The sequence below is a fragment of the Falco peregrinus genome, chromosome 2, assembly GCF_023634155.1.
Source record: "Falco peregrinus isolate bFalPer1 chromosome 2, bFalPer1.pri, whole genome shotgun sequence".
Lineage (NCBI taxonomy): Eukaryota > Metazoa > Chordata > Aves > Falconiformes > Falconidae > Falco > Falco peregrinus.
The window spans coordinates 23391359-23418607 of NC_073722.1; the positions used below are offsets into that span (position 1 = coordinate 23391359).

Consider the following 27249-nt stretch of genomic DNA (forward strand, 5'->3'; position numbering starts at 1 on the left):
ATGAAAAGCAACTCAGAGCTCACTAAGAGCTCTGCTTTTGTCTGAGCACCACCACCAAAAAAAAAAAAAAAATCACTGCTCAAAAATGTAGCAGATGGAAGGGATTTTTTTAAAATTTTTTTTTTTTTGAGTGAAGATGACAGAGGAGAGGTGAATAGTTTTGTAAGTGTGCTGCCAGTGGTTTAAAGCAGAGCTGTGATGGAAAACTAAAAAGCTCCAAGAGGAATTGCTTGTGCTGACCTGGAAGATATAGGAAAGAAAACCAGTTTCAAAACCAGCTGGAGCAGCATGCATTTTTATATATATAAAAAGCATGAACAAGAAAAAAACCCCATAAAATAATAGAAGAAAACCTCCTACAGGCATTTAGCAACTCTTTAAGCAGGGCTGACATGTGCAATGCTGGAAGTATTGTCTGTTTCTCAAAAGAGCAGTCTTTAAAATCAGGAGGATAAATGCTACACACTTGGAGAAGTGTATTTCTCCTCCTGTGCTTCCTCAAGCAGAATTAACTTCTTCAGTGCAACAGCAACAAAGCCTTTTTCTTCATCTGTCCATGTGTCCAGATCCGATGGCCTCTACTTCAACCCGTGATACATCAAGCAAGACAACAGCTCATGTGCACACAGCCGCAATCTACTGTCGGGGGATATTGCAGTCACCTATTTTATCTTTGATCCTAACCCTAGAAGAGCAGAGAAACAGCTCCTCTCCCGCAGTGCCATGAAAACAATATCAGCATTGATTGACTCTGGTTCAGTACATAAAAATAAGTTATCAAGAGGACATAATTTGGCCACATTCCACACTAAGTCTGTACTGCACAGAAGAACATCAGGCATCTACAGGGAGCTTTCATTTAAGGTGGTTCCTCCCCCCTCCTCAACCAAGAATGATAAAAAGATGATAGTGTTAGCCCAGAACAGTAAGTCATTGAGAAGATAAAAATATAGCAAAGACTCCTTTACCTCCTTGAAAAGGAAAACGCCAACAAGCATGAAAGATCTTGATTCTCTTATTTTTTAAGGAAGCAACACTGGAAACCAGCACTGTAAGTTTATTAGTTAAAAAAAAAAAAAAATGCTTCAGCATTACACTGTCATTTTATTTCCCTCCTGTTCATAGAGTAGAACCGTGCAACACATGGGCATCCACTATAGTGACAAGAAATTGCTGAGGGCAATTTCTGATTAGCATTAGGAAGCTACAGCTGCATTGCCATCCTGCAGCCTGCTAGGAGTTCGGGAGAGGGCTTTTTTTTTTGAGTTTGAGTCTCAGGTATCACCAACTTCCAGTAAAGCTCAGTCCCATGGCAAGGAAGCATACAAATCGTAGGTGTATTTAACTGTGAAAGAAACTTGCCTGCGGTTATTTTAGGAAAAGGTTTTCCTGAAACAGGTGAAACAAATGCTGTATTCAATTCTACTAGAAAGCCCCTTGTATGTAATTCCAGGTAAATACTCATTAAGCAATGTAAAAGTAGAGTTAAGCACTGAACAGGAACTACTGCATTACACGCTGAGCACCATTTATCACTATGCCAAGAGGCAACTAGTAAGAACCTCTTACTTAAAGACACATTTCCCATTAGCTAATTAAATTAAACTCTAAATTCGGTACTTTGCACTTGCTCTTAAACTGACCTGTTTCATCTCGGCAGTTGCTGGGATGGGGGAAACACATCACCACATTACTATATACAGTCAGTCTGTCTGCGAGCAGACACAGCCCGAGTGGCAAAAAACTTGTATAAAAATGCATGTTTGCTCCAGAATTCAACTGGTCACTGTTTGCCAGGAACGACATCAGAGTAATCTTTTAATACTCCAGCCAAATGGTCATTGTGAGTCTTAAATCGACGTTTCTTCTGAGAAGCGGGTTTCTTCCTCCTCTGAATAGGAGCCTACAAGAAGAAATAAACAGTCGTCAAAAGATCTGCCCTCCAGCTGTGACATCTGACCTGATGTGTGACGCTGTGCTAGTCATCACTTCTGCGAAGAAGAGCCCTGCTTGAACCAGAGGTGGGCAGATGGAGAAGGTGCTTACTTGTTTTTGCAAGTTGCAACACCATTCAATTCAAATCCGGGCAGGGAGATGACCCCAGGGGCAGAGCAGAGTCTCCATACCCCATGCACAGCAGGTAAAGCTGGTGTTTACAAGTCAAGTTTCCAAAAACTCCCATGCACCTACAGAAGCAGGTCCATAATTCTATCCACAATTCCATGCTCAAAGACAGATTTAGCATACAAGGAACCCATGAAGAGTGCCTACATGCCGACAGGCATTAAAGCGTCTAGCGTAGTGACTAGCAGAAAGAGGAGTAAGTTCTGTATGGAAAGTCTCTCGTGAAAGGACAGTTTGAAGTCAAGTGCAGAAGAGAAAATACATGGTATATCACATACAAATAAATGTAAAAAAAGAATTGTTTGGAGCCAGGAAGAAAGCATCTTTGGAGAGCTTGCAGCTTTTTTGGCCTCCCAGTAAAACACAAGCATATTGCACACAATTTGGAGAACAGTGTGTGTGTGGTGAAAAGCACGTTACACGGTTCCCATCAGGATTTCAAAAGCTATTTAGTAGAAAATAAAAACTTAAAACACTGACTCCCCCCGGCCCTCTCCCAGAAAAGTAACTATTCTTCTACTCCTAATGTATCACACAGCTTCAAGCAGAAGATTCCACTTCGCATCTCGCAGGGATTTTCTGGCATTTGCCCTCTTCTTGATGCTGCTTGGATTACACTGGCTTAAACAAGTTATAAAAACACTGACTGCTGGCTACAGCATTGTTTTTTGCAGCTTCTTAAAACTGGTCACACGTCCCCCAGCTACACAAAGCAGCTGTGCATAGGCTCACCAATGCGTTTTGGAATTAACACTGCATGGTCAGGAAGGGGGAATCTCCTAGAAAGATCTGTAATTTGTATCTCTTACTATTTTCTTTGGTCCGGTTTCTTGCATGGAAGAAATACCCTGCCGCTTCAGATATTCTTCAATCTTCTCCTCATCCATGGAATCCACGGGAATGCTCCTCCACAGCTTCTGAAATTCTGAAACACCAAACAAACCCTCGTTTTATATCCCAATGAACAAACCCTGGGCAAAGCTCCCACATGAAGGGAAACAGACTTGATTTCAAATGCTGAAGTATTCTGGCATGTCCATCTATGACCGTACAGATGCAGCAGTCCTTACCAACAGGCACCTAATTAGCACAGCCTTTACCCAGTCCAAATGCCAGATGCACTTCCAAAAAAAACCCCAAACTACCACCAAACCAACAAAACCCACAACCTCCAGCCAACAAAACGACCCCCAACACTTAATGGAAAAAAATGAGCTGATTCTCATCCACACTAAGTGCGCTCCAGCATCAGGAGCACCCACAGACAACTTGCGCTTTTAATGCTAATTTGCTACAGTCTCTCTTTTTGCCTCCAGCATTTCCATAGCCGTGTTAGACTGTCAGTGTGTTTTATAAGTTTCAGTTCAAAAGGTCTTGGTGAAGGGTAATAACTAACCATAAATGGCAACTTCATTTACGCATCTTCAGCTGCCACTGTCTTGGGAGACTTGTCATCTCATAGTCCAATTTACTGAAGATTCAAGACATTCACTACAGTGGGTTTAAGCTCATTTATACTGTAATATAATACATACCAAGCTGTACAGATAATAAATTACTAAAATTCCTCTGGTGTTAAAAAGAAGAGAGATACCTTAAAAGCCACAGCAGCAGTACAGAAGACAGAGACAGTAAGTCTTAATTAGAGCAGCTGCCATCTCCCTGCACACTTTCTGCCTCATGTAAAGTTTCACAGAGCCTCTGGAATGCCTTCTCCAGGCAGCGGCTGGTACAATCCCACCTCCCTTCATTCCCCAGGCAGTAAGTTAGATATATCCTGTCAGCAGGTTTGGCTAACAAACTATAAATAAAACACGAGGCACACATAGCAACGCAAGATTAAATTTTTCCCTTTATTTCCAGATAAATTTAGTATACAGTTGTCAAAACAACCACAACTTCTGCATGCTGAAGAAGCTGTCCTATGCAGCAGGCGATGAAACACTCCAGTGATAACGGTCTGCCAGATATATTTGCTCTAGATACACTAACAAAACGGCACCTTACAAAAGGTGTACCCAACAGACTTGGTTTCTGCACTTGGACCCGTTCCCTTCCTAATGCATCTTGTTTTTCCATGAAAGCACATGCTTTAAGTCTCAGGTCTTTCTTTCTTTTCTTCCCACTGCCAACAGTAAGGGGCTGTTCAAGCTTTTCAGGAAACAAAAGAAAGGAATTTTGCCAGTGAACAACAATAATGTTCATTTTTGGTAATGCAGCGTTTCTGAAGAGAACCAAATCCTGTCCAAACACCGCTCTGGGTTACGTGGAGATAGCGCGCAGCCTGTTTCTCATACAGACTACACAGCACAGCAGGATCACTCAAAACTGTAGTTTTCAGATAGCTGAATGCCAGGACTGACGCTGTAGTCAAGACATTCTGTCTGCTCATCCATTTTGAGTGTGATTCCGGGCTTTCGGAATAGCTTGCAGTGCCTACTATCGCGGATCATCTCTCAGCTAATCCTGTTGTGGCAGGTGGAAAAGGTTACGTTATGATCAAAGCTGAACAGGCAAGAGCGATGAGCACTCAGATCAAGTCTTACAAGCAGAAGCCTGCACAAGGGTCCTATTGCATCCTCCAGACTGAGCAAAAATTGCTCTTTCAAGCTATCTCCTTTCTGTTCATGCCCCCTCTCTGTCCTCAGCACCCAAGCTAGACTCAGCTGGACACCAAGACCCAGCATGGCACTTGGGAAGATGAATCAGACGATGGTGCAAACGCACTATAGCACTTTGTGAGTAACCATATTTCAAATGATGCATTTGTGCAGTTCATGCGTGAAGTGACAAGGCTGCACATAAATGCATGACTATTAAACAGATCCCAGTCAGAGACACTTTTAACGTTGTGTTGTACTATCCTGCCTTTGGCTCTGCACAGATGCCTGCTGCAGAAGCTGAAGAGATGCAGGTCAGTCCTCCAAGATGCACAACAGGCACGTGTACACGAGGTGATAGCAGATAAGAGACTTGATAACTCTGAACTTTCACAGGACAGTGTCCTTTTATTTGTAACATTCTGCTACAAACACAGATAATGTTTGTAATGTACAATGACACAGATAATAAACACATAAACTCCTTCTTAGAGTTCATGATATGCAGACAAATATGCCTGGGTGGAGGCGGGGGAAAGGCTGAGGATTGGTGCTTAAGGTTAAACTGGTCTACATTCTTCTGGGGAACAGAAGTGAAAAATTAAACACTAGAAAACAAATGGTCAGCTCTTCAAGGATCAACATGCACAGAAGTGCAGATCACAGTTAATATCTAACCACAGCATTTTGCATTTCTTGTAATGCAGCGGTTATACCATCATTACAGATTCTCATTCACCTTTTAAACTTGGCCAAGAAATATGAATATAAAAGTCACCAAGAATGAAAACCACAAAGCTAAAATGGACTTTACATCCAGATAATTTAATCCACTAACTGGCCCCACCAGAGTCACTAGACAGTATTCTGCAACTCCATTCAAAAATTCCTTCATAAATCAGGCTGCTTTCAGCAATATTGCTTTGATTGCAGTTACGGCAACCTTCTTCCCATGCTGAAGCTCCACGTAAGGCATTAAAATACCTTATTGCCTAGGAAAGGCAGGAGGCACAACACCACAGTCCCCCCTGCAGAAATATTGCTTGTTAAAGAATTGGTTCAGAACTAAAACCACAGGATAAAGGTGGAGAAGAACAGAGAGCTGCCACCCTTCAGATGGCTGTGCATACTAGCTGTTTGCATTTAGGGTGCCATCTAAAGGGGAAAGGAGATGCATCTATCATCTCATCACAAAACCCATTTGGTCTAACACCACACCCTGAGCTAAATGCAAGAACTGAAGAAAGAGAGCAGCTGCCTGGCTGGCACTGAACCGTTTCCACATTACCCGTCAGATTTATTCAGAAGTCTCCAAGGACTATGCCCCTATGAGCTAGTTAAAGTTTAGACCTTGGGAATACACTACTGTGTATACCGAATTACTGTGACATCCCCTCTGAAATAAGATAACCTATGGCAAAAGCTGGCAATACTACAGCTCTCAAGAAACAACCGTCTCCATTTGTAGCTGTGGTATTTCTGCACCTCAAAATTCATACCCTTGACCCAAGACAGGAAGAAATTTCTCCAACTTCTTTGAGGGGAATTTGAAATCCTGCCACCCTGGCCTTTGCTGTGTGGCTCTGAGCAAAGGGGGGCACCACTCCTTAAAAGCAGTAGCTCACGAGAGGTGCCAGGGAGGAGGAAATGGCAAGTGATGACCCAATTACTGTGCTCCACCACCTCTGGAGCAGCGTCCATGCTTCTGGCTGGCCAGGCAGGGGATGCAGCGGGCTGGCCTGTCTCTGTGGAGGGGAGGAAAGACAGAAAGAAAAATGCTGTGATGAGCTGATGTGTCTGAAGAGCAGACAACAGCAACAGAAGGCAGTTCCTAGAGATAGTTTCAATATACCAGGTCCATTTTTCACAGAGTCTTTCTTTTCTCTGTGGACAGAGCACAGGGAGTTCGGTACTGGTGAGGAACGGGAAGGGGATTGTTGGAGCAGAAAGCTCAGCACATGCTGGCCTGCTTCAGCCAGGCATGGAAAACAGGTTCAGATGCACACATTCCTACGGAGCACGTTAACCATTACGATTACAGACACATTCAATTTTTCTTCTCCATGTCCTGCCAACAACTAGGTGATCTTTACACCATCAGAGCATGGCAAAGGTGAGAGACTCTTCTATCAGAGCACTAAACTATTTGATAGATCAGCCAGAACAAGCATGTAATATCTATGGAAGGAAAAAAACCTGTCCAGCAGCCAAGACAGTAAGGCTTCACCTGGCCACAGCAGGCTGCATTCAGGCAAGCTGACAGTTCCTCCTACTGCTTAGGCTGCTAAGACAAGACAGAGCCCAGAAAAAAAATCCCCTGGGGAGAAATTTCCAGACAGTTTCTGGGCAAAGCAATGCAGGTGCTGTGAACCCTCAAGGAGACCACGCGCATTTTCAGTGGAGCTTTTAAGTCCTGATGCCAATGCAGATCTTCGCCAGGAGAGGCAGAAAGGTGTGATCCCAGGAGCAGAGGCAGGTGCCTCGTGTCTCATCTGGACTATGAACAAATCCTATATGCAACATCTTGCAATTCAATCAGTAAAATATTTGAACTCAGAAGCAGAAGCTTGACAGAATCAAGCTTCGAGAAGCTTGACAATCTGCTCACATTGCAGGCTGCTCCCTTGCTCCTCCAGATAGCTAACTTCTGGTCTTTCAAGCAATGAGAGGAGGGAATGAGACCGAAAGCTGATTGAAAGGCTGGTTTAGATGTTTGCTAACATCTCCAGCATCACGATGTCTGTGTGCACAGACTGAAAACAATGAGCTCTGACCAGCAGCCACCAACACACAACAAAGCAGAGGGTAGCATAACAAAGATTTTGCAAACACCACCTTCTCTCCTTGAAATACCCAAGGGGTAAAGATGCAGTCACCTCAACTTTACTGCATCACAAGATGCCTCATATAGGAAAACAATTTGTGCTGACATTCCCTGAGTGATTATATCCTTAACATGCTCCCTTTCTATAAATGCTTACATTTCAGGAACAAAGTCATGGGTAAATGGCTGCATGGTGACTTCAGTGCAGCTTATCCTGCACTTCTGACTGCCTCACCTGCTCTTGCAAAAAGGTTGAGATGGCTTCTCGAGATAAACAGCTACAGCACACTGGTAATAAAATCTGCCAGAGATTAAAACCAGCTTAAAAATCTTCACTGAGCTGAGCCAAAATCCAAGCGCAAGACAAGAACAGACAATAACAGGGCAGAAGGGAAGAAACAACGGAGTAGCAGGGAAGACGGAGTCCTGCTTCCTAACAGTCCCAGGGAACACAGGACTAGATTTATACCAGAAGGAAAAGATGCTTGACATTAAGTCTGTGCTGCTCCTGGACCACCTTGGAATTCAAAGCCAGAGCTATAAGTCATTGCTGATCCCAAGCAATTTATACTGTTAAATTTAAGAGGCTTTGGCCATTCTTTAAATCTCTTCAAAGGTGCTTAGGAAGAGTATTAAAAAGATGTATAATTAAGTACCCGATTTTTTTAGGCATTAAAATGTTTCCTATATTGCATTCAGATGTGAAAGATACCATCTCTAACAGTTAAGCAATCCGACTGGCCTTTCAGCATTCAGCAGCACGGGGTGAAAGCTTGGTTCACATGCAAAGTGCTTAGCCCCAGCACAAAAAGGCAGTGCTTTACTTGGCTGAAGCACCTGAAATCTAGCCCGGCTTTTATAAACGCTTTCAGCTACACACTACTGACAGAAGATTAATTAGTCAGGAAGTCAAGAAGGAACACATGCAATCTGAACCTTCCTTGGCTAATCACATAAAAGGAAGAACAAAAGACGTTCCTTACTGCAGAAACCTTCTCCAGTACCCTTGAGATCACGACAGATAGGTACTGCACCACTGCTGCAGTACACTGGGATTTATTTTCAAAAGGGGAGAAAGAAAAGCTTGTTCAGCCAGCAAAACAACTGTAGCAAGGGCAGAGGTAGGCACTGCCAGAAAGCAGTTCCACTACTTTAGACAGCAAGCTCCAAATTGCCCCATCAGCTCCTCTTTCTCCACTGATACTGATGGAGCTCAGACAGCGGTGGGAGAAGACGCCTGGCTTTTAAAGGATATTAATTCCAGCCAACTTCTGTTCAAAACTGGAGTGTGTCATACGGGCAGAATCACGCACTGAGGAGCGCAGAGCCCTTATTTCTAAGGATAAACATTAAACTAGAAACATATTTTGAACTGTCATCAGCTGTTAGATCAAAAAGCCTCGACAACACTTCCAAGGCTTATTTTGCAGTCTTCTGAAAACTTTGTTTTAACATTGCTGGAGATAATGAGCTGAAATAGCACCGCTAATGCAGAAACGTGTCATAACTCATTCTGTACGCAGACAATTCTGCCAACGACTCCCTAAGAGACATGCTTCTGGTACTCTGGAAAGAATCATAAAGCAAAACTGCTCCGGAAGGATGGCTTTCCTTCATCACAGGATAACATGGTTGGAAAAACGACCCGTTCCAGCTGCAATAAGTGAACCCACTCAGGGGTGTTTTAAGAGTTGTGGCATACACAGGCAGATCACAAAATTCACAAAAGAGAAAGTATTCTTGCCTCCTTTCAGAACAAAGCATCATCATCTGTACCAAAAGAAGAAACAAAACCCTGCAGGAACAGAACTAAAAAAAAAAAAAAAAATTTCCCTTTCCAATCAGATGGGAACATGCTGCCACCTGCAGATGAAAGCAAGCAAAGCCACCTCGAACTACAAAACGTCATTAAGACACTGCGGGCTTAAATGCCTGCCTTCATCGGCAGATCGAGCCAAACGACTTAGGCATTTTGTTTGAAGGGGTTTTAAAGGTGGGGTTTTTTTTAACCTTTTCCCCCTTTCGCGGCAATAGACTGCACTGCTTGTTCCTAAACAAAGATCAGTGCTGGGCATACTAAAATACCATGTATTGGACATGAACAGCCTTAGATTCATACCAGCACCTGATAAAGAGATGGCAGATGTCTCTTGCTATGTCTTAATAAAATGTGCTCTTTTATTAAATTTCACAGTTAATCCTGGAGTTATTACAAACTAAGAGCAAAAGGGTAGAGATCTCCCTTTGATAACTCTTTTAGGATGGTTGGGTTCCAGTTATCTGGAAAAAATTGCACACGAAGAAATGATCAGCAATCATGACTGTAACACAACCTGTAGCTGTGAAAAATTTAAAAGCTTTGCCTTAACAGTCACTGCAGCAGCACTGACTTCTAAATGTTTTGACTATGTTCAGATCCCTAAAAGCTGTGGGCTGATGGACTGAGGAGACACTATCGGAACAGGATGACAGTGTTAATGGTAAACTCATAGGCATTTGGGGAGGCCAGAAATTCCCCAGTGAATGCAGACTGAAGGCTTGTAATTCTGCACTTCACATACAGTTCTGACTGCCACTATCAAGTGACAGAAATTATGGTCTAAAGAGAGAGGTTCACTTCAATATTTTGAAACTATTTTTGTATTTTTAAATACTGTAGATGTCACAACTACTTAATTATCTTTGTGGAAGAAAGCTATTATTAGTGAGAGTACATGTGTGGTATAACAAATAAGTTAATGATACACATTTCCAGTTGCTTAATTCTATTGAAAATAAAGATTCTCTTTGAGTTAGTCAAAGAAAAAAAGAGCTTTATGCTTTGTCCTATGGTCCTGTAAGTACAGCAGTTCAATTTTCTATCAAAACTCTTCCCTATTTTTTTTAACCATAATGTGACATTTTGTGTTAAGATGGCTTTATGTAGCAAGTTACAAGAACAGTATGTTAACAACAGAAAGTGTTTGGTGTCGTCAAGTTATTTAAAATAAGATCTTTCGACACAGACTGCCTTCTCCTTTCTGTACTTACAAGCATCTGATGTTGACATAAATGTCATTACTGGAACACCCCCCGACTTGTGCAATTGATTTCTGTGCATAAATAGGCACATTGCACCAGAGAATTTTACCACTATTTGTCAGACAGTAAAACACACCTTGAACTTTGGAAATCCCAAATCCACTCCAGCTCTAGGCAGCAGCACTACCCTACATCTGTGCTTTCCTCCCAGTTGTAAACTACCCCTTCTTGGGACTTCTGTTCACATCTCCCTGTTGGCTTCCTCCTTCCATTCCATTTGTGGCTCTCATCACATTCACATTCACCAACAAAAGGCACGTGATTAATAAAACCCAACAAACTTGCACCCAGAAGCCATTCTTTTGGGTTTTTTTGGCTGCCCTTTACACACCAAAATGTTAGATGCCATTTTAGTCAGTCAGCTGATTTTTAGTCTCTTCTGTACTGCTGCACTTGAAGCGAACTGTTGGATTCCTTGTGCCACATTCCAATGTAACCATTATAAAGCAGAGGATATTACCCTTGAACTCACTGGCTAGTCTCGTTAGCCTTGTGTTAAAATGAACCATTCTCCTGCCAGGTATCGGATATACCCGGTATTTCATTACCACCTTAAAAGACTGCTTGCACATAGAGATACTGAAGATGATTTCAAATCAACTATCATGGAAACATACGTAAACAAGCACCTACCTTCATCCACAGTAAACTGACAGCTCTTGTCATTGTAGAAAAGAATTTTCTTCTTATCAGGGCGATTAACAAAGATGATCTGGTCCCCTAAAGCCTCGAAAACCAATGCAAAAGAACAACTCAAAATCACTTCATTTCCAAGGATAAGGATTCCAACTTGAACAAGAGGCCAATCTTGTGCTACAGAAAGCACAACAAACTATAGAGAAGCAGCAAAGTAACTGGCAATGAAAAGCATCCAAAGTGGATGCTGACGATAAATCAATTATGAGATACGGAGGACTGAGATCAAGGTATAAAAGCAGAACTAAATCCCTACAGTTGGAATGTGGTAGATCAAGAGTCTGTTTTGAGAAAGAACTTTGACAGCTGAGCTGAGACATCAGGCCAAATCTGAAAGTAAAGGATGAAATACAGACGAAGCTACAATATTAGAGTTTCTGAAATAGCTTTGAGTTATCAAAAGAACAGAAGCAACTCATGAGAAAATTCTCTCTTAGTCCCTACCTCCCCTTCAAAAAGCAAACTGGAATGGGTTCACCGAATCACAGACGTGTGCTACTCACCTTTATAGCTTTCTGTGCATTGGGTAGCCCTTCCTCAATATCTTCTAAAAGGATTCCTCCCAGCCCTCGCTGGTCATGCTTGTCCAAGAGCCTGAGCAGAGCCTTTTTATCTTTCAAATTGTACTTGGGTTTGAAAGCATACTTCCCATCTACAACTTCTATTTTCGGATTGTTGACTAGAGCCTGTAATAGGGACATAAATTTTAAACCTTGAAAAAGAGCACATGCTAGTACTTTTTTTCTAGCGTGCTTTTGAGCAGCTAGGCACATCAGCCGTGCGTTACAGCTGCCAGTTTGGAGGTTTGAGTTTGAAATGCATTTTAAATCCTTGGATCCTAGATCCACCAGCCTAGACATAATTCGCCACATCAGAAAGCACAAAGCACCAAAAGAGGCTTAACACCAGTCACTTAATGCCTTTGGGTTTGAAGGTCCATGAAGCCTCTTATGGCAGAAAGCTGCACACGTTCCTTTTTGAGAAAGGAACAAAAATAAAAAAAAGAGGGGATGCAAAAAAGTGTGCTTCAGCTGAATATAAAGTGCAAACGCACAACTCAGCATATCAAGCTCGGGTCGTATGGATGTTACGAATGTGAAAGGCATTAACCTGGGATGAACAAAACAGGAGTCAGTCTTCCCCAACTGCTGTCAATTGGCACCAGCAGCTGTAGAAGAAATTGAGAAGAGCAGACCTCCTGCACAGTAGGCTTTTACTTATGCCAGCTTCAGAGTGAAGCTGCAGAAGTTCACAGACAACTGAAATGATTTCAGCTATGCTCCGAATCAGTTTTGCTGTGCAGCCAGTACCACAATGGAAGTTCACCTGTAACAGAGGGCAACTCTACTTAGTTTCTTCTGCAGATGCCAGCCTGACCCTGAAAGGAGAAAGAGAAGACAGACAGAAAGAAGAAAGGAGGGAGAAAACACCTGTAACAGAGAAGGTAACTAACTCTAGTGCTGCAGGATATTTGTTTACCTTTTCCCATCCAGTAACAATTCAGTGATAATTTTATATACACTTCTTGGGAGGAGTTTTTCATTTCATCTTGATATTCTGGTTCCCTATGGAAACAACCCGGGGCTACCTTGTGAAAGCCTTCAGCAAAGTCAAGCTTCCATCACAACCAGCACTGCCAGATTGGAGGTTTTGGTACCCCAGAATATTAGTACTGGTAGCAAAGGAATGCTACAGGCTGTACCAGTGAAACCATCCTAGTGTTACCACGTAGAGATTTTTTTCCCATGCCTGAACAGCCTTTACTACCCTGTTGTGAGGATTTTAAATATGATCTGAGCACAACCCAGTACACCAATCAAACGTAAATCCCAAATATGGTATCATGCTGATTTACTAATCTAGAAATTCCACAAATACATCTGGGTCAACTAAGCACAAAGATGAATACGGTGGCAAGTTACAGTGAACTGTAAGAATGAAACTGAGCATCTAGAGTGAGACCTAATGAACTCCAGCACTGGAATTTGCAGATGTATCATCCCACAAATTCAGACATAAATTTCGCATCAGAATTCTTCATTTCAGTATGTAACAAAGAAATGCAAGCCTATGAATTTTGCGCCATACTCCTTTGGTTTAGTTAATTTAGCATCCTCAATATTGGAAGAGCTCTTAATTTGAAATATTTTAAAACCGAAAATTCCTTAAGAAAAACAGCTTGTTTATATAAAATTAGTAATGAATAAGTTCACTTGCCATAAAATATACTCTCTGTGTAACAATTCTAACAGGTCCTTAAAAATGTCAGAATAACTTTCATCACAGTTACCTCAATAGCAAGAGGTACACCACAGACAGACGTGAATCAGCGTAGTTTCTTAAAGGGGGGATTGTATCTTTGTAGAGCTTGTAATTAAATAAACGTGTATAATTCAGGTTTACCATAATACTTTATCTCTAATTAAAAATCTAAACATATGTTTTCTTTACCTCGCTCATTAACCATTGTTTCTGTTTGAGTCCAATATCTAAATGCTGTGTTTCATCCAAAATCTCTTCTAGGGTTAATGGATGCGTATCACCACGCTGGTGCCGAGTCTGGAAAAGTAAATAGTATTTATTAGGGTTATATACTTATTTTATTCAGTGCCTCAAATATCATAAAGTAACTAAAACTGGTATAACGTGATGACATTTTGCAAAACAGAACAGATACAGTATACATAGCATATGAATTTCAATTCAGGGCTTTTGAAAATATGAGGAAAAAAAATTAATACCAGCTGAAATTGATGGCGAAGTCATCTGTCAAGCACCAAATTACATGTTATTTTGATAAATAGCTCATGAATCCTAAAAGCTGACAGAATTTTGCAGTTCATATTTCTACTGCAAATAAACAAAAATATCCCGGTTTTGAAGTGACCTGGAATATGCAGGATTTCAGTAACGGAATAACATACTGACCGTTTTGTTTACTGACAGCATTTTTCATTTAGCCAGCGGTTTCTTGAAATTCTCACTCTTGCAATGAAAGAACTTTAGAGTTTGAAATATTCAGCATCTTTTAGCTACCATAGGGGAATAAATAAGTCAAGCATTTAAAAACATGATAATTTTACATCAAAATACCATACCTTCATATAATTCACTATTTTAGCAAGGACTCCAAACTTGTAGCCAGAGCCTCCTGAAAGGGCTTTCAAGTTAAATGATCCATTGCTGTGATCTACACAAGAAGAAAATAAACAATTAAACGACGCTTTCAGCTACACCCTGTTGGCTCTGCACTCCCATCTCTTTTTCAGGCTACTTCCATAGCCTTCAGAATTACAGCTATGAACAGAAATGCGTGTTGCAGGAGCGGCCACCTTCAGAGGACTCCATGCTAGCACATGTGTTGATACAGCCCCACGGTTACCTGTCAGCAGACACTGCTCTGGAACACTTCCAAACAGAGCTCCATGAATATAAAGTTATTGGGGCTTGACCTTTAAGAAGTAATGGCAGCATTACTACCATAAGAGTACATGTTTAGTTCTGTGGCTTAACATACCATAATTATTTATGCTACATTAATTCACGCTGAAATAATGTGCTGCATTTTTGCCCAACGATTCGTTCTACTGATAGCTTCGCGCTGAGGAGATAGGCGCAAAAAAGTTTAACTTATTCCCAAAAGGTATTCAGTGGTTACACACCAGGTAAAGGAAGACTGTGTTTGTGGTGCTGGACTATTTTACTTTTTTTAAAGTAGCTCTAGTGGAGAATTTATTAAAAAAACAACCACAAATTCAGAACAATTCAACTTGTTGCAGCACTGGAACCAACAATTCAGAATCCCTTCTGTTGTCAAGTCTGGTTCTGTTTTAATGTATGGTGATGTCTGCTACTGTGTAAAGCTTGTTTCAACAATTATTGCAAGGTTGTTAATGACCGTTTTATTAACTTTAGCTATTACCACAGCACATTAAACAGAAATATCTACAAACCACTATCAAAAGCCACAGGCCCATTACCAGCATAATGTTGCTCAGACTTAATAGTAACAGCTTTTCAGAATTTCAGCTACTCCAGAAAAACAACACTTCCTCTTTGTCATCACAGGGATTTTTTTTTTAATCCACTGGTGATTTATAATCACATTTGACAGGACAGTAGGTATCTCAGAGATACTGAGCTCCTACTATTTATGTGGAAAAATCAGTTGAGGGAGAGAAAAGAACAATTAAAATTTAGTGCGTTAGCTGAGGGCGAGGTTGCAGTGGGTGCTGAGCAGAGCTGCTAAGCAAAATCTTTGTTCTGTTGGGCAGCTGGAGGATATGGATGAGACTGGAGATAAGGAATGGAAGTGTTCTGGGGTTTGTGATGGTGAAAAAAGAAAGAAAAAAAAAGAGAAAAAAGATAATAATAGTCTAGAAAATGCACCTAAGATGTTTGACGAAGGCCCATTGCCTCCACCGAGTAAGCAGCAGGCTGAAAGAAAGTTTGCCACATCTGCACTGCATTTAAATTTAGATGCCCTTGCCAATTTCCTTGCAGGAAACTCCAAATAAAGTTTCCAAAGTCACTATGCTTCAGGTGTATTTTTTTCACGTCCTTCCCACTGAATCTTAGCCTACTTCTAAGTTGATCCGTAAGTCACTACAAAAAGCAACTATGAAGTGGGAATTCTGGATGTAGTCAAATTTCAAACAAATCCACTTTCAATAATTATGGGGAAGTCTTCATGGAAACCAATGCTAGTATCGTCAAAAACATAATGCTGAAGGAACAAACATCAGATGTAAAACTTGGCAACTGGTAATTGTGAAGCTATTATATGACATCATATCAGAGTCTTTACATAGCACGACAATTCTAAAATTAACGTAGAAGAATCAGTATAACTCCAGCTACAGAAGAACATTTCATTCTGGTTACTAGATGAAGATGGAAAAAGATGTTAAACAAAGGTCAGCTCCCCCTGAAAATACAGCCTGTAGGGATTTTCCCCTACAGGGTTCCTTTTAATCATCAAAAACTAATATCTATGCAGGACATTTTATAAATAAAAAAATCCATACATGTAACAAGAGGTCTACAGTGAACAAAATAAATTCAGATGTACAACAAATAGTTAAGATGACTTATCACATATTTGTTCCATCAATTGAATCAAGAAGATTATCTTGTTTAATCTGCCAGGCTACAGCCCGCCACAGTTCATGACAAGTAAATCTAACCACATGGTGAAGCTGGAAATCTACAGATATTAACACTTCAAACGTCACAGCTTGACCGGCTGCTTTCCAACGCAAAGCAAAGCAGGGTCACAGCCACCGTCGCGGTCCCGGCACGCTTCTCCGCTAACAAGCTCATCATGTGCAAAAAAGCGTCCCGAAAAGGAGAGCAGGAAGGGGTTTGTTTCTTATTCAAGACAGTAAGAGTCAAATTTATGAATGATTTACTCCTGGGGTTGAGGGCTTGATGCAAATGAGCATAAAGGAAGTTGTCAGCAGCATCATGCTCTGGCCAATGGTAGGGAAGCTCCATCTTAGCTGTGCCATAGGCTGCATTAAAAAAAGGGACCAGAACAGCGCTCTTTCAGCATCCTTTCAGACAAGAGGTAGGTGTGTATCATTTTATAACATTGTCTTAGGTTTATCTTGATTACTGAAAGAAAATATGCCTGTAACCTACAAGCCTGTAAAAAGCTTCTTAGAATCAGAATGATTTTTCTCTAGGTTTAGCAGGGTTTTATTCCGCTGAATGCAGAGGAGCTTGTCTTGCACTATCAGACAAGCACTTTCACCATCTGTGCACTAATGGAAAATTGATGACCACTCCATCTTACAGAAGAGCTAATACACCAAGCCAAGAGTCAGTAAACAAAATGGATTTCATGCTTACTGGGGAGGTAGCTTGTTTTCTGTAGCCTCACATTCCTTGTAATTGATTCTATATGTTTTTACAGAAATGACAGTGAAAGGATTTTCCTTAAAACAAAGACAGCTAAACCTGAAATTCAAGAAATGTATCTCCCAAGTGGGTATTCTGTAAACCGTATCAATTAGGCTGCCTGAAAGAGATCCATGCTCGTGGCTATGCTAGAAACCTGTTCTAGAAATTTGGTACGTTGGGGTAGGAAGAAAATCCCATTGCATATTATTATCCTTGTAAATACTGGAGCAGCGATCAATACAATGCAAACAGGCAGGTTAGAATCCATCTGAGATTTGTAAATGCTATTACCCCAAGATGTCTATTCAGTGGTTTCTGAAACAAGACTTCCTCAGTACTGCATTGAAATGATTTTTTGCCAGTCATTTCCCTCTGCTCCATGAATACGATTTTAAATAAAGCTGCTCCTCTGCAGTGTCTAAAGACGATGATACTTCTAAATTAAAACCTAATGCAGATATCACAGAAACCAATTCATAAAATATTTAACTCGCTGCATTTTGGATACATACAATAGCTGAATTGCATTCAAATCAGGCTGGCTTACAAGATGAATTTAAATTGTGCCCTTACAAAACCAGTAAAACTGCATGAAACCAGGTCATTTTTGACAGCTTTCAAAGACGCTAACCTTATTAGTGCTGTGTTAATTCTGAAGGCTCGGCAGTGGCTACTTCAGTCTTGTACTTTAATAATTGCAGCAATGAGTAGCTGATATTTATCTGCCTCGCCTCATTCAAATCTAAAGAAATCATCATCCTCCTTGAGAAGCATGAACCACCTCTGACATGGGCATTAAAATCGACCTTCCTGCATAAAGACGAGCTTCTCTATGCCGTGCAACCCGCTGCCCTAATGGTGGCTGTGGAGTGGGAAGGGGCTGGCTGCTGCACTGCGCTGGCAGCCGAGCAGCAGGGACTCCTGCCTGGGGAGCCATGCTGAGCTGAAGATGCTCCTCTCCTCTTGGGAACAGAGCTACCGCCTTCGCCGGGAGCTGTGCCAGCAAAGGGTCCCTGCTACACAATGCAAACACGTCCAGTGTCTCCAGTGGCCCCAAGTCTTGATCACTTTTAGCAATGACTAAAATACCAAATTTCCTATCAGCAGAAATAGTTCTTTCTTTTTTTGTGCCTGGTGTTTACAGAGTGAGCAACTGACGTGTAACAAGTTCCAACAAAATCCTCAGTCTCAGAAATCTGTTTAAAAAGTTCAAAACAGAACTCCTCTCCTTGCCTTCCCTAGAATATTCTTTTGCCATCTAAAATATACATTTAAAACCTGTTTGACTTACTCCTCAAAGGTGACTCCAAATCCTTGTACTCAGCCTCCCTCCCCTCTCTCACAGATTTCCAAACAAGTCTTCAGACCACCCCTTCAAAACTCCTCCTGACTTCTAGCTCCATAAAACAGGTCAGCTGAGTTTCCTTCGTGGACTGTGCCCAAACCAAACCATGCACTCAAAGCCAGGACCCAACTCAGCTCAGGAGTATTTTTAGTTTGGATTTGCTCTGTAAACTTTTTTTTTTTTTTTAAACAAAAAAGACAACCAACCAACCAACCATTTAATTAATCCTATCCATCTCAGTCACACTTTGTATATTCAATTACAAATTTGTGTATTCAATTACAGATTTAACAGTGGAAACTGTTCAGTTTCTGCAACTGCTCCAATAAATGTCTGTATCAAATACTAATGCCAGATATCTTCCCAACAACAAAGCTGTTCCAGTTCCATTTAAAACCATTAAAGGCAGAAGGATAACAAACAAAATATATAATATTTGAACAATAAAAATAAGACATAAATTGCAAGCTGGTTTGGCTGCATCATCCTGGTTTTCATAGCATCCTTTTTTTTTTAAATAATGCCTCAAAAACAACAACAGGTGCTTAGATTGCTTTAAGTAATCTGTTTTAGTAGACACCATCACACTTCGCCTTTGTCACTTCCCATTTATTCAGGCATTTTGTAATTTTCACTGTCTAAAGAGGTTGATTGCAGAATTATTGCTGGGATACGCAAGGTTCATTAAAGCATGACCTGTGAGCACAGTTTAACAAACAAAACATCAGCATTACCCCTTTGTTCTGTAGTTTTGATTAGTGAATGAAATTAAGCTAAACGTGGGTAGCCAGCACCATTTTGTAATGAACTTAGCTAGGTTTTGCTTTGTGTCCAAAGCAAAAAATCTTTCATTGAGGGATGGAAATAAGACTCCAGATTTCTGTGAAGTTACCATCTTGTCTCCCTCTTCCCCTTTCATAATACTAAGTTTTCTGGGACGCCCCAGTAGACAAAAGCACATTTTGCAACCTGTCCCTTAGCCAGCATGCACTCACCGAGGGGCTGACGTGGGGCACCAGCTGGCCTGTCAGTGCTGCTCACCACCATGTTTCACCTAAAAACTCCTTGCTATTTCCTCAAGAGAAGAGGGAGATCTGACTCAATCTCCTTCTTCCACACCCAGTTTTAAATTGCCTGAAGGATGAAAAGGTTATTACGGCATCCTACAGTACACTACAACAGGTAACCAGAAGTTACTGTGGCTCCTTGGATGTTTTTTATTATATTAGGTAATATACCAAAAGCACTGTAAGTTCCCTTAGTTCTGGGAGGCAATGTCAGGGAAAGAAGGAAAGGAAAGAAGGAAAGGGGGGGGGGGGGGGGGGGGGGGGGAGAAAAAAAAAAAAAAAAAAAAAGAGATGTGTAACTGTGAAGATGTTATTGCCAAACACCTCACCTGTGTACTTATCTATAATTCAAAGAAACATTCAGAGACAGACAAAACTGCTTTTTTGTTCTAGATATACTACAGAAATTACTGAAGCACAGCCTACTTTCACACTGCTGTGCAAAGGTCTTTCCGAAACGGCACATCTGGACAGCAATACCATTTACGCCAAAGGCTGAAGCCAACGTGTTTCATCTCTCCCCCACACCACAAAGCAGTCTTTTCTTCTGCTGGGTACAGTGTTGGACCACGATGACATTCCTTTTCTAGCAGTTAAGCCTAGAGAATGCAGCTGAGAATAAGAAATCAGACTTCTTCAGGAAGGGTTGAGTTTTCCTTGTTATCAGTCCTAACGATCACGGCACCAAGAGCGGGCCCAAGATTCCCAAAGGTGCTCAGTGCCATTCAGGCAGCTGCATGAAGCAGTTGGATTTCTTGAGCACAAACTTCAACTCAACAGTGGAACAGCAGGGGAATGAACACATCAGGGAATTTGGCCTTCTGAAGTCAAAGGCATGTTGCAGAGTTAACAAGACTGTGCTAATAGGCAACTCTAAAAATAATGAGATTTAAGGAACCAGGACTGTTATTTTGTACAGGAAGAATGACTGACAGTTCAGTTCCATTCTTTGGAAACATCCTCCAAATACTTAGGACTTACACATTTTTGTAAAGAGTGATTTCTTTCTTTCTCCCTAATAGGAGAGAAAAAAACCAAAACCCAAACAAGCAAACAAACTCCAAAGACATTAACATGTAGTAAGTTCTAATCACTCAGGTATGGGAGGGCGCTACTGGGATCTCCTGTTTTTCTAAGAATGCCAAAAGAGCGCTGAGGGCTTTCACACTGTGCAAGTACCAACCTCAACACAAACAATGAACAGGTCGTTGAAACCACTGTATACCTTGAAAATGATCTTCGTAACCTTTTTGCCTTTGCATATACTTGAAATAAAGAAGCAAAGCTCTCCCACTGCAGAATAGTTTACCCTACTGATGCATGCATGGACTAGTCATCACTGAAATAAACATTCCAGACAAATCACAAATCTGTACATTTGGAGTTTGATACTTTTGTGCACAAATAGGAGTATGCAACAAGCTATGTTTGTAGGAGGTCTGAGCACTAAGCCTGAGCTTAAGTTCTTGCAGTTTGGGATAAAAATCACAGCATGTTCTTGATCAAGAGTCCTCAACAGCTTTGTTTTTCTGTTTCAGCTCCCAAATCCGTGAGAGCGAGCACGCCAAGAGAACTCTTCAAGAATGGCAACCCTCAACACCACTCACTGGAACGAGACTACATCCATTTCCCAGTATCTGGGCTTTCAAGTGCAAAAAATTTACCCTTTCCATGACAACTGGAACACTGCCTGCTTTATTATTCTCATCATATTCATCTTTACTGTAGTTTCTCTGGTGGTGTTGGCTTTCCTCTATGAACTGCTAGACTGTTGCTGCTGTGTGAAAAATAAAACTGTGAAAGACTTGGAGAACGAACCCAATCCTGTTAGAGCAATGATGAACAGCTTCAGAAAGCATGAAACAGAGGTGGTGTAGGAAGGACTGAGCATCAGCACGTTGAAGAACGTTTAACACCTTTGAATGAAGCCTCTTGTACCTTACGAATAAGCAAGTCACATGGGTTTGGTTTGTTTTTGTTTTTTTTTTACTTAAATGTAACAGCAACAGTTATCATTTTATCTCTGGATGTGAACTTGAGTAATTGGCAAAGGCTTTCCGAGTGCTTAGCAAAAGGATGATCTGTTGCAATGTTACAGGGGAAGAAAAGATTTTTTGTTTTTAAATGAACTTTTGTTGTTTATATTGAGTTACTAGTATAGATCTTTGTCTACCCGAATGAACAAATGTCGCCTAACATGCATAAAACTATGTTGCTTAACTGGAGAAAATGTTTATAAAAATGCTCAACAATCTGATCATTCACAGTGCAAAGACAGAGCAGCGTCCTCCACACAGAGGCAGGAGAGACATACAAGGGGTGAGAAAAAAAGATACAGAATAGAAGGGTTGAGTGGCAAGAGATCCCGTGAGACAGGAGAGGCTGATGTGAATTCTTGGCTTTGGCAGATCTTCTTAGTACGGGTTTCTCACTTTTAGAAGAAAGGGTGGTGAGAGGAAAAGCATGCCAACAGGAAACATTTCCCTAAAATAGTCTTTTCTAACCTCCTGTGGTACAATTTGACCCTTTCTCCCTCCCCTTCACCAGTTCCAGAGAACCACTCCCCCCTTACTTTGCATTCAGCCTGTTTAAACAACTTCTGGGTGTCGTGATGCAACTAATGCACTACCTGAAGAACACGTTTCCACAAAAGCATACTATAGTGGTACTATGGTCTAGAAGAAACAGGGACATTTTTCTGCCTCAAGGCTGCTGCCTTACTACCACAACACTACAGGGAGTCAGACATGCTGGATATATCACCCCTATCTTAACTTTTCAAAGCTGAATTAGAACTGACCAAGCTCTTGCCAAGGAACACAAGCAGACAGGTCGCAGACCTTCCACACCGATGACAGTAATTTCACTCAGCCTGCCCACAGCTTTTGGGTGCCGACATGCTTTACAAAGGAGGCCACACCAGGATAGGCCTTGTGCTAGAGATGGCAGGATGGGTACACAGCGAGAAGTGACTTCATTTTGCACAAAAGGATCTCCATCTCCTTCATCAGCCTGCTGACGCAGCCCAGAGAGTTCACACTCATGCCTCCCTCACAAACCGACCACATAACACTGGCCTCTAGCTCACCAGATGATTTTTCTTCCGTAGACATGTTGCATCTATGTATTTTTAAAACCATAAAAGTTTTGCAGTTACAAATTATAACTGTCAAAACAGCATCCAACAGCGTGGCCATCAGTGATGCCCAGTAAGTCTTTTACACTCCTGAACCCATAGAGAAGCAGGCCAGCAAGAAACATCCCGGACCAAAGCCGCATGTGGAACAAGGTATTTAACTATATAAAATTCTAATAATATTCCTGTCATTAGGGAAACAAAACCCACCTAATGGCCAAACAGACCAGTAACCTACAACACTGATATCTTAGTCTATTAGTGTCAGAAATACCTTCGTGCCGCCACCAGTATCTACAATTACCTCTTTCTCTTTTTAAAGTATATAAACTCCCCCTATCAGGTTCAGTATGCTGAAGTTCGAGAAGACCTGGACACAATGAAAGACTTGCTAACTCGACTCGTGTTCTTCCTGGTTGGCAAGATGGGAGTCACCAGATACCCAGGCCACTACTAACCTGCACAGCTAGTCCAGTGATTCACCTGGAGAAGCCATCTCCCTCCTGCAATCAGAAAACAACGCAACGGCTGCTGCAACCATTCATCTCAGAGACACTTGTTACAGTGAAGTTTCACCAGTACCAGTCCCACATGCAGAGAATGCTTTTACCTAAAAATCAAAATATAAGCACAACTAATGGAATCTGACACCACAGGTACAAGACCACTCAGGATTCACACCAAGGTGTATGATGAAGATAATGTTAGTGATGATAATGCCTTCTGCTCTCAGGAATACTGGGTGGATGCCTCATTACTTCTGTTGTATTTGACAGTGTCAGCCCTGAAAGACCGGTGTCCTGCTCTAACAGGCAAGAGTAGCCAGCGGGACACACTGAATTAATTAACATGCCTCTTCCTGAAAGCAAACACTCCAAATGGCAACAGGACCGCTAGCCACTTGCAGCGTTCCCACAAAACACTCATCCTCGCTGCACACAAGAAGGCAGTGTGCAGGAAATAACATGGCTAGCCTCTGCTATGCTGCCTTTGTGTTCTTATGCCTTCCTGAGAAGCACACGCAATGAAAAATCTTGGGACTCATTCCAGCTACTTACTTCACAGATCTATAAAAGGGGCTGGGTGTCTGCACAAGGAACAGAAGGCAAAGATCTCCCCTTGCACAGCCCTAGCGCCTCAGGACGATTCTTTCCCACATGTAGACTAAGTCATGAAACAGATTCTGGAGATTTCAGCTCTTGTTTACTGTTGGCTAAGACCATCACGACAAAGGTCTTAAGATGAAGACTAAGACCTCAGCCACAACTTACTATTCATTAATAAAAATAAATAAACAGATACGATCTATTTCATTTATTTTCCAGTTACTACTTTCAACTGAGTAAACAAGGCAGTTTTGAATTTTTTCAAGTAACTTGTTTGAACAAGAATTTTGAATAACCATAGTAATAGCTGTTCCCACTAGAAAGATTAAAACAAATCTTCATACACAGGCCAGATTTAGCTATGTAGTCATTTGAAGATTAGCACAATTCTACACCTTTCCTCCCCAGAAAAGCAACAAGGGTGGGTTCTCCGAGTCATAGAATCACAGGAGAACCTGCAGGTGCTACACAGCCAGAGATTATCAATCTCAATACATGTTCATTGTGACTGTGACATTATTTATTGTCTTTGTGGTCACTACACAACAAAACTAGGACCGATCATCTTAATTTTGTTTCTTCAGGTGGGATGGGGGATGGGTGGGAACACGGAGGGATGGAGGGGGACGGGACAGGGGGATGACACACACAGGGACATGAATTCTTTCAACATCAGGTTTTTACTCCACCTCCCCAGGACCCATCTCTGACATACGCACATCCCAACAGGCACCTAACAATCTGGTGATTCAAAGAAAAAGTGGGGTTTGAGGCACAGGACTTGGACTCTGCACCATCAAGGGGCTATTTGTGCTGCTTGCAGCTGCTTAACCTGTCTAGTCGCTTGCCAGACTGAACACTTGCTCTGAGTCAGTTCCCAAGATCAAGAGGGAGAAAGTTGGTCCACTCACTCTCCATGAATTTTCTTCCATCCTTGCTGCTTCTGCAGTAGTTAGTGAATGCTCTCCAGGGGGACATGAAAGGAGGCTGAACTCATTCTGCAAGGAAGTGTTACAGAAGCCCTGAAACCTATCTGATACTGTCTGGAACAAAGCCAGGAGAATGAAAGATAAAGCATGTTTCCTCACAATCACGCATTCCTATTTGTGTAAGCTAATCATTTGACAGCTGCAGAAGCACTTAAATAAACACCCAGGCCACAAAACCACAGAAAAGAAATTACACTTTCTTTATCTGTTCTGCTGCTTGGCCACATATCTACTCAAATCCTGCAGATCAGACTCACATTTCAACTGTCTGACCTCTTCCTGACTCCCCATCCCTGTTTCCCAGCAAACTGCTCTCTCTCAGGACATGCAGTTTAGGATATTCCACGTAGTATTTTGTTTTATTTGGAGAGGGGAGCGTGGCAAAGGGACCAGTGGAAACCTGGCCTCCCTTCATTTAGCTTAAAATGTCTGGCTGATAACTTTGGTGCCCTAAGAAGCTGGAGATACATACGCAAATTCCCTACACATCCCCTCAGACAAAAGATGCTCCACCCCTCCTATCATCCTCGAAGTTTTTCTCTGTTGTTTTCAGCGCTATTGTTTTTTGCGGAGTTTAGAAGACAGTCACACGTGGTATTCAAAATACGAGCACACAAGCAGTTTGCACAGTGGAGTATTTTGTGTTTTAGTATCTCCCGACATCTGATTTGACCATCAAGAGTGCATCCGAGAACTGTCAGTACTTTCAGAGAACTGAAAAGGCCCCCCACGTGTAATTACACATCTCACGCTGTAAAAGCAAACACAGTGCATGCCACTGTGTGCACAGAAATACTCTCCCTGCGGCTCCAGGTGCTGCACTTTTCATATGCTCCCACCATTTTGGTGTTGCTTTATCCACTGCTTATTTGATATTAAGAGATGCATTATCAGTGCCATCGTCTCAGGAAACTCCTGACCAAAGCAGACAGAAACATACAGAAGCCCTGGTGTTGAGAAACAGAGATTAGCTCCCAGGTAAAACAAGAACGACTGCTAATCACAATATGCCAGCTAGATGAAACATAAAGTCACAAAATCCATCTCAGGGATGGACAGCCTATGACTTACAGTTAACGAAATAAAGTTTTAGGTGCTCTCTTGCCAGAAAGTCAAGAGAAAAGAATGAGACCGCTGTTACTGCTTGTCCGGTGGGCCCAGCAAGCACTGAAATCCACACACCAAAGCTCAGCTTCATATGAAATATTATTTTGGTAGCGGCGATTCCTCCAACTGAGTAACAAGCAAACAAGTCACAGGACGAGGCCTGACACATATATGTATTAGTAAAAGTAGGGTTTCCCTTAGCACAAGTTAATTTCTTAACAAAAAGTGGTAATCTAAGAATGACAATGGCCACTAACACAAATCACAGATAAACTGACTCACGCTAATAAACCGCAGCTTAGACGCAGTGGAAAACATTAAGCAGCTGTTGAACAGGAGACTTCCACCAACCTGTGTTTTGCTTTGAGCTTGATGAGCCACCTTGCTCTACCTTTGCTTTCTTCTTTTTTGAAGAAGAGGAGTCAGAAGATGGCGCTGGACGTTTTTCTACTGCCGGTGTGGAGAGGGCACGCTTTTTGAATAGCTCTCGCTCTCTCAATAAGCTTGGATCCATAGCTCTGTCATGAGAAGAAGAAGGGAAAAGACAAGAAACAGACATTCGAGTCAGTAAGACATTTAAGAGTGGGGATATCTGTTTATGAAGTTGTTCGTATCCTTCTTTTCCCGTGCACGGACTTTGAAGTTAAACCGGGACGCCTGAGGATGTGATGTGTCAAAACGCCACCTGAGCCCCACGGGTGCAGATGGGGGGGATGGAGCAGGACATTTCCCAACCAGCCCTCACGTCCACAGCCCTGCGGGGAGGCGCCGGGGCAGCTCGCCGGCCCAACCCCGCGCCGCGGCGCCGCCAAGCCCGCCCGCTCGGCTCCGAGGCACCGGCCTCCACACGCAGCTCTGCGGCACCCAGCAGGCAGGGGAAGCCCGCCCGCCCCTCGCCGCCCCCTCGGCGCCGCGGGACAGGGCGAAGCCCCGCCGGCGGACGGGGGCCTGGAGCAGCACCGCCCCGCTCCCCAAGGCCGCAGAACCCCCCTGCCCCTACCAGCGCCTGGACCCGCCGGGCCAGGGGTCCCGCCGGGCCAGGGGTCCCGCCGGTCCCCCCCCCCGCCCCGCGCCGGCCCCCGCGCGCCGCCTCACCCGCCCGCCGCAGCACCAGGCGCAGGCCGAGCGCCGCCGCCCGCCGCCTATTGGGCCATGCCGCCTTCCCGGCAGCCCCCGCGCCGCCGCCACCGCGGCCCGCCCCGGAAATGGGATCGGCGTTGCCGTGGCGACGCGCCGGCCTGTCAACCCGCGGCGACACCGAGAGGGGGCG

At 42.5% G+C, this 27249-nt stretch overlaps 2 protein-coding genes across 4 annotated transcripts; one reads left to right on the forward strand and one right to left on the reverse strand.

Annotated features, from left to right (window-relative positions):
* Positions 1-1041: 1041 nt before the first annotated feature.
* Positions 1042-27184, reverse strand: GTF2E2 (general transcription factor IIE subunit 2). Of its 2 annotated transcripts, XM_055798013.1 has the most exons (8): positions 27075-27177; positions 26331-26497; positions 14424-14515; positions 13777-13884; positions 11829-12011; positions 11263-11356; positions 2934-3049; positions 1042-1903 (listed from the first exon to the last, which is right to left on the reverse strand). In XM_055798013.1, exons 2-8 carry the CDS (start codon positions 26491-26493, stop codon positions 1784-1786), a joined length of 876 nt encoding a protein of 291 aa, XP_055653988.1. In that variant the 5' UTR covers positions 26494-26497; positions 27075-27177; the 3' UTR covers positions 1042-1783. The 2 variants fall into 2 exon arrangements, with proteins under 2 accessions (XP_055653988.1, XP_055653987.1); XM_055798012.1 differs by lacking the exons at positions 1042-1903; positions 2934-3049 and adding an exon at positions 3959-6469 and having other exon boundaries at positions 27075-27184.
* SMIM18 (small integral membrane protein 18) lies at positions 16400-24067 on the forward strand. Of its 2 annotated transcripts, none has more exons than XM_027794950.2 (2): positions 16400-16898; positions 21180-24067. In XM_027794950.2, exon 2 carries the CDS (start codon positions 21225-21227, stop codon positions 21516-21518), a length of 294 nt encoding a protein of 97 aa, XP_027650751.1. In that variant the 5' UTR covers positions 16400-16898; positions 21180-21224; the 3' UTR covers positions 21519-24067. The 2 variants fall into 2 exon arrangements, with proteins under 2 accessions (XP_027650751.1, XP_027650750.1); XM_027794949.2 differs by having other exon boundaries at positions 16402-16894.
* Positions 27185-27249: the final 65 nt, after the last annotated feature.

Coding starts and splice junctions, on each gene's coding strand:
- GTF2E2 (XM_055798012.1), bottom strand. CDS start 26,493: ATGGATCCAAGCTTATTGAGAGAGCGAGAGCTATTCAAAAAGCGTGCC. Junction 13,885..14,423: donor AAATAGTGAATTATATGAAG/GTATGGTATTTT, acceptor TTACTTTTCCAG/ACTCGGCACCAGCGTGGTGA. Junction 12,012..13,776: donor AACAATGGTTAATGAGCGAG/GTAAAGAAAACA, acceptor TCCCTATTACAG/GCTCTAGTCAACAATCCGAA.
- SMIM18 (XM_027794950.2), top strand. CDS start 21,225: ATGGCAACCCTCAACACCACTCACTGGAACGAGACTACATCCATTTCC.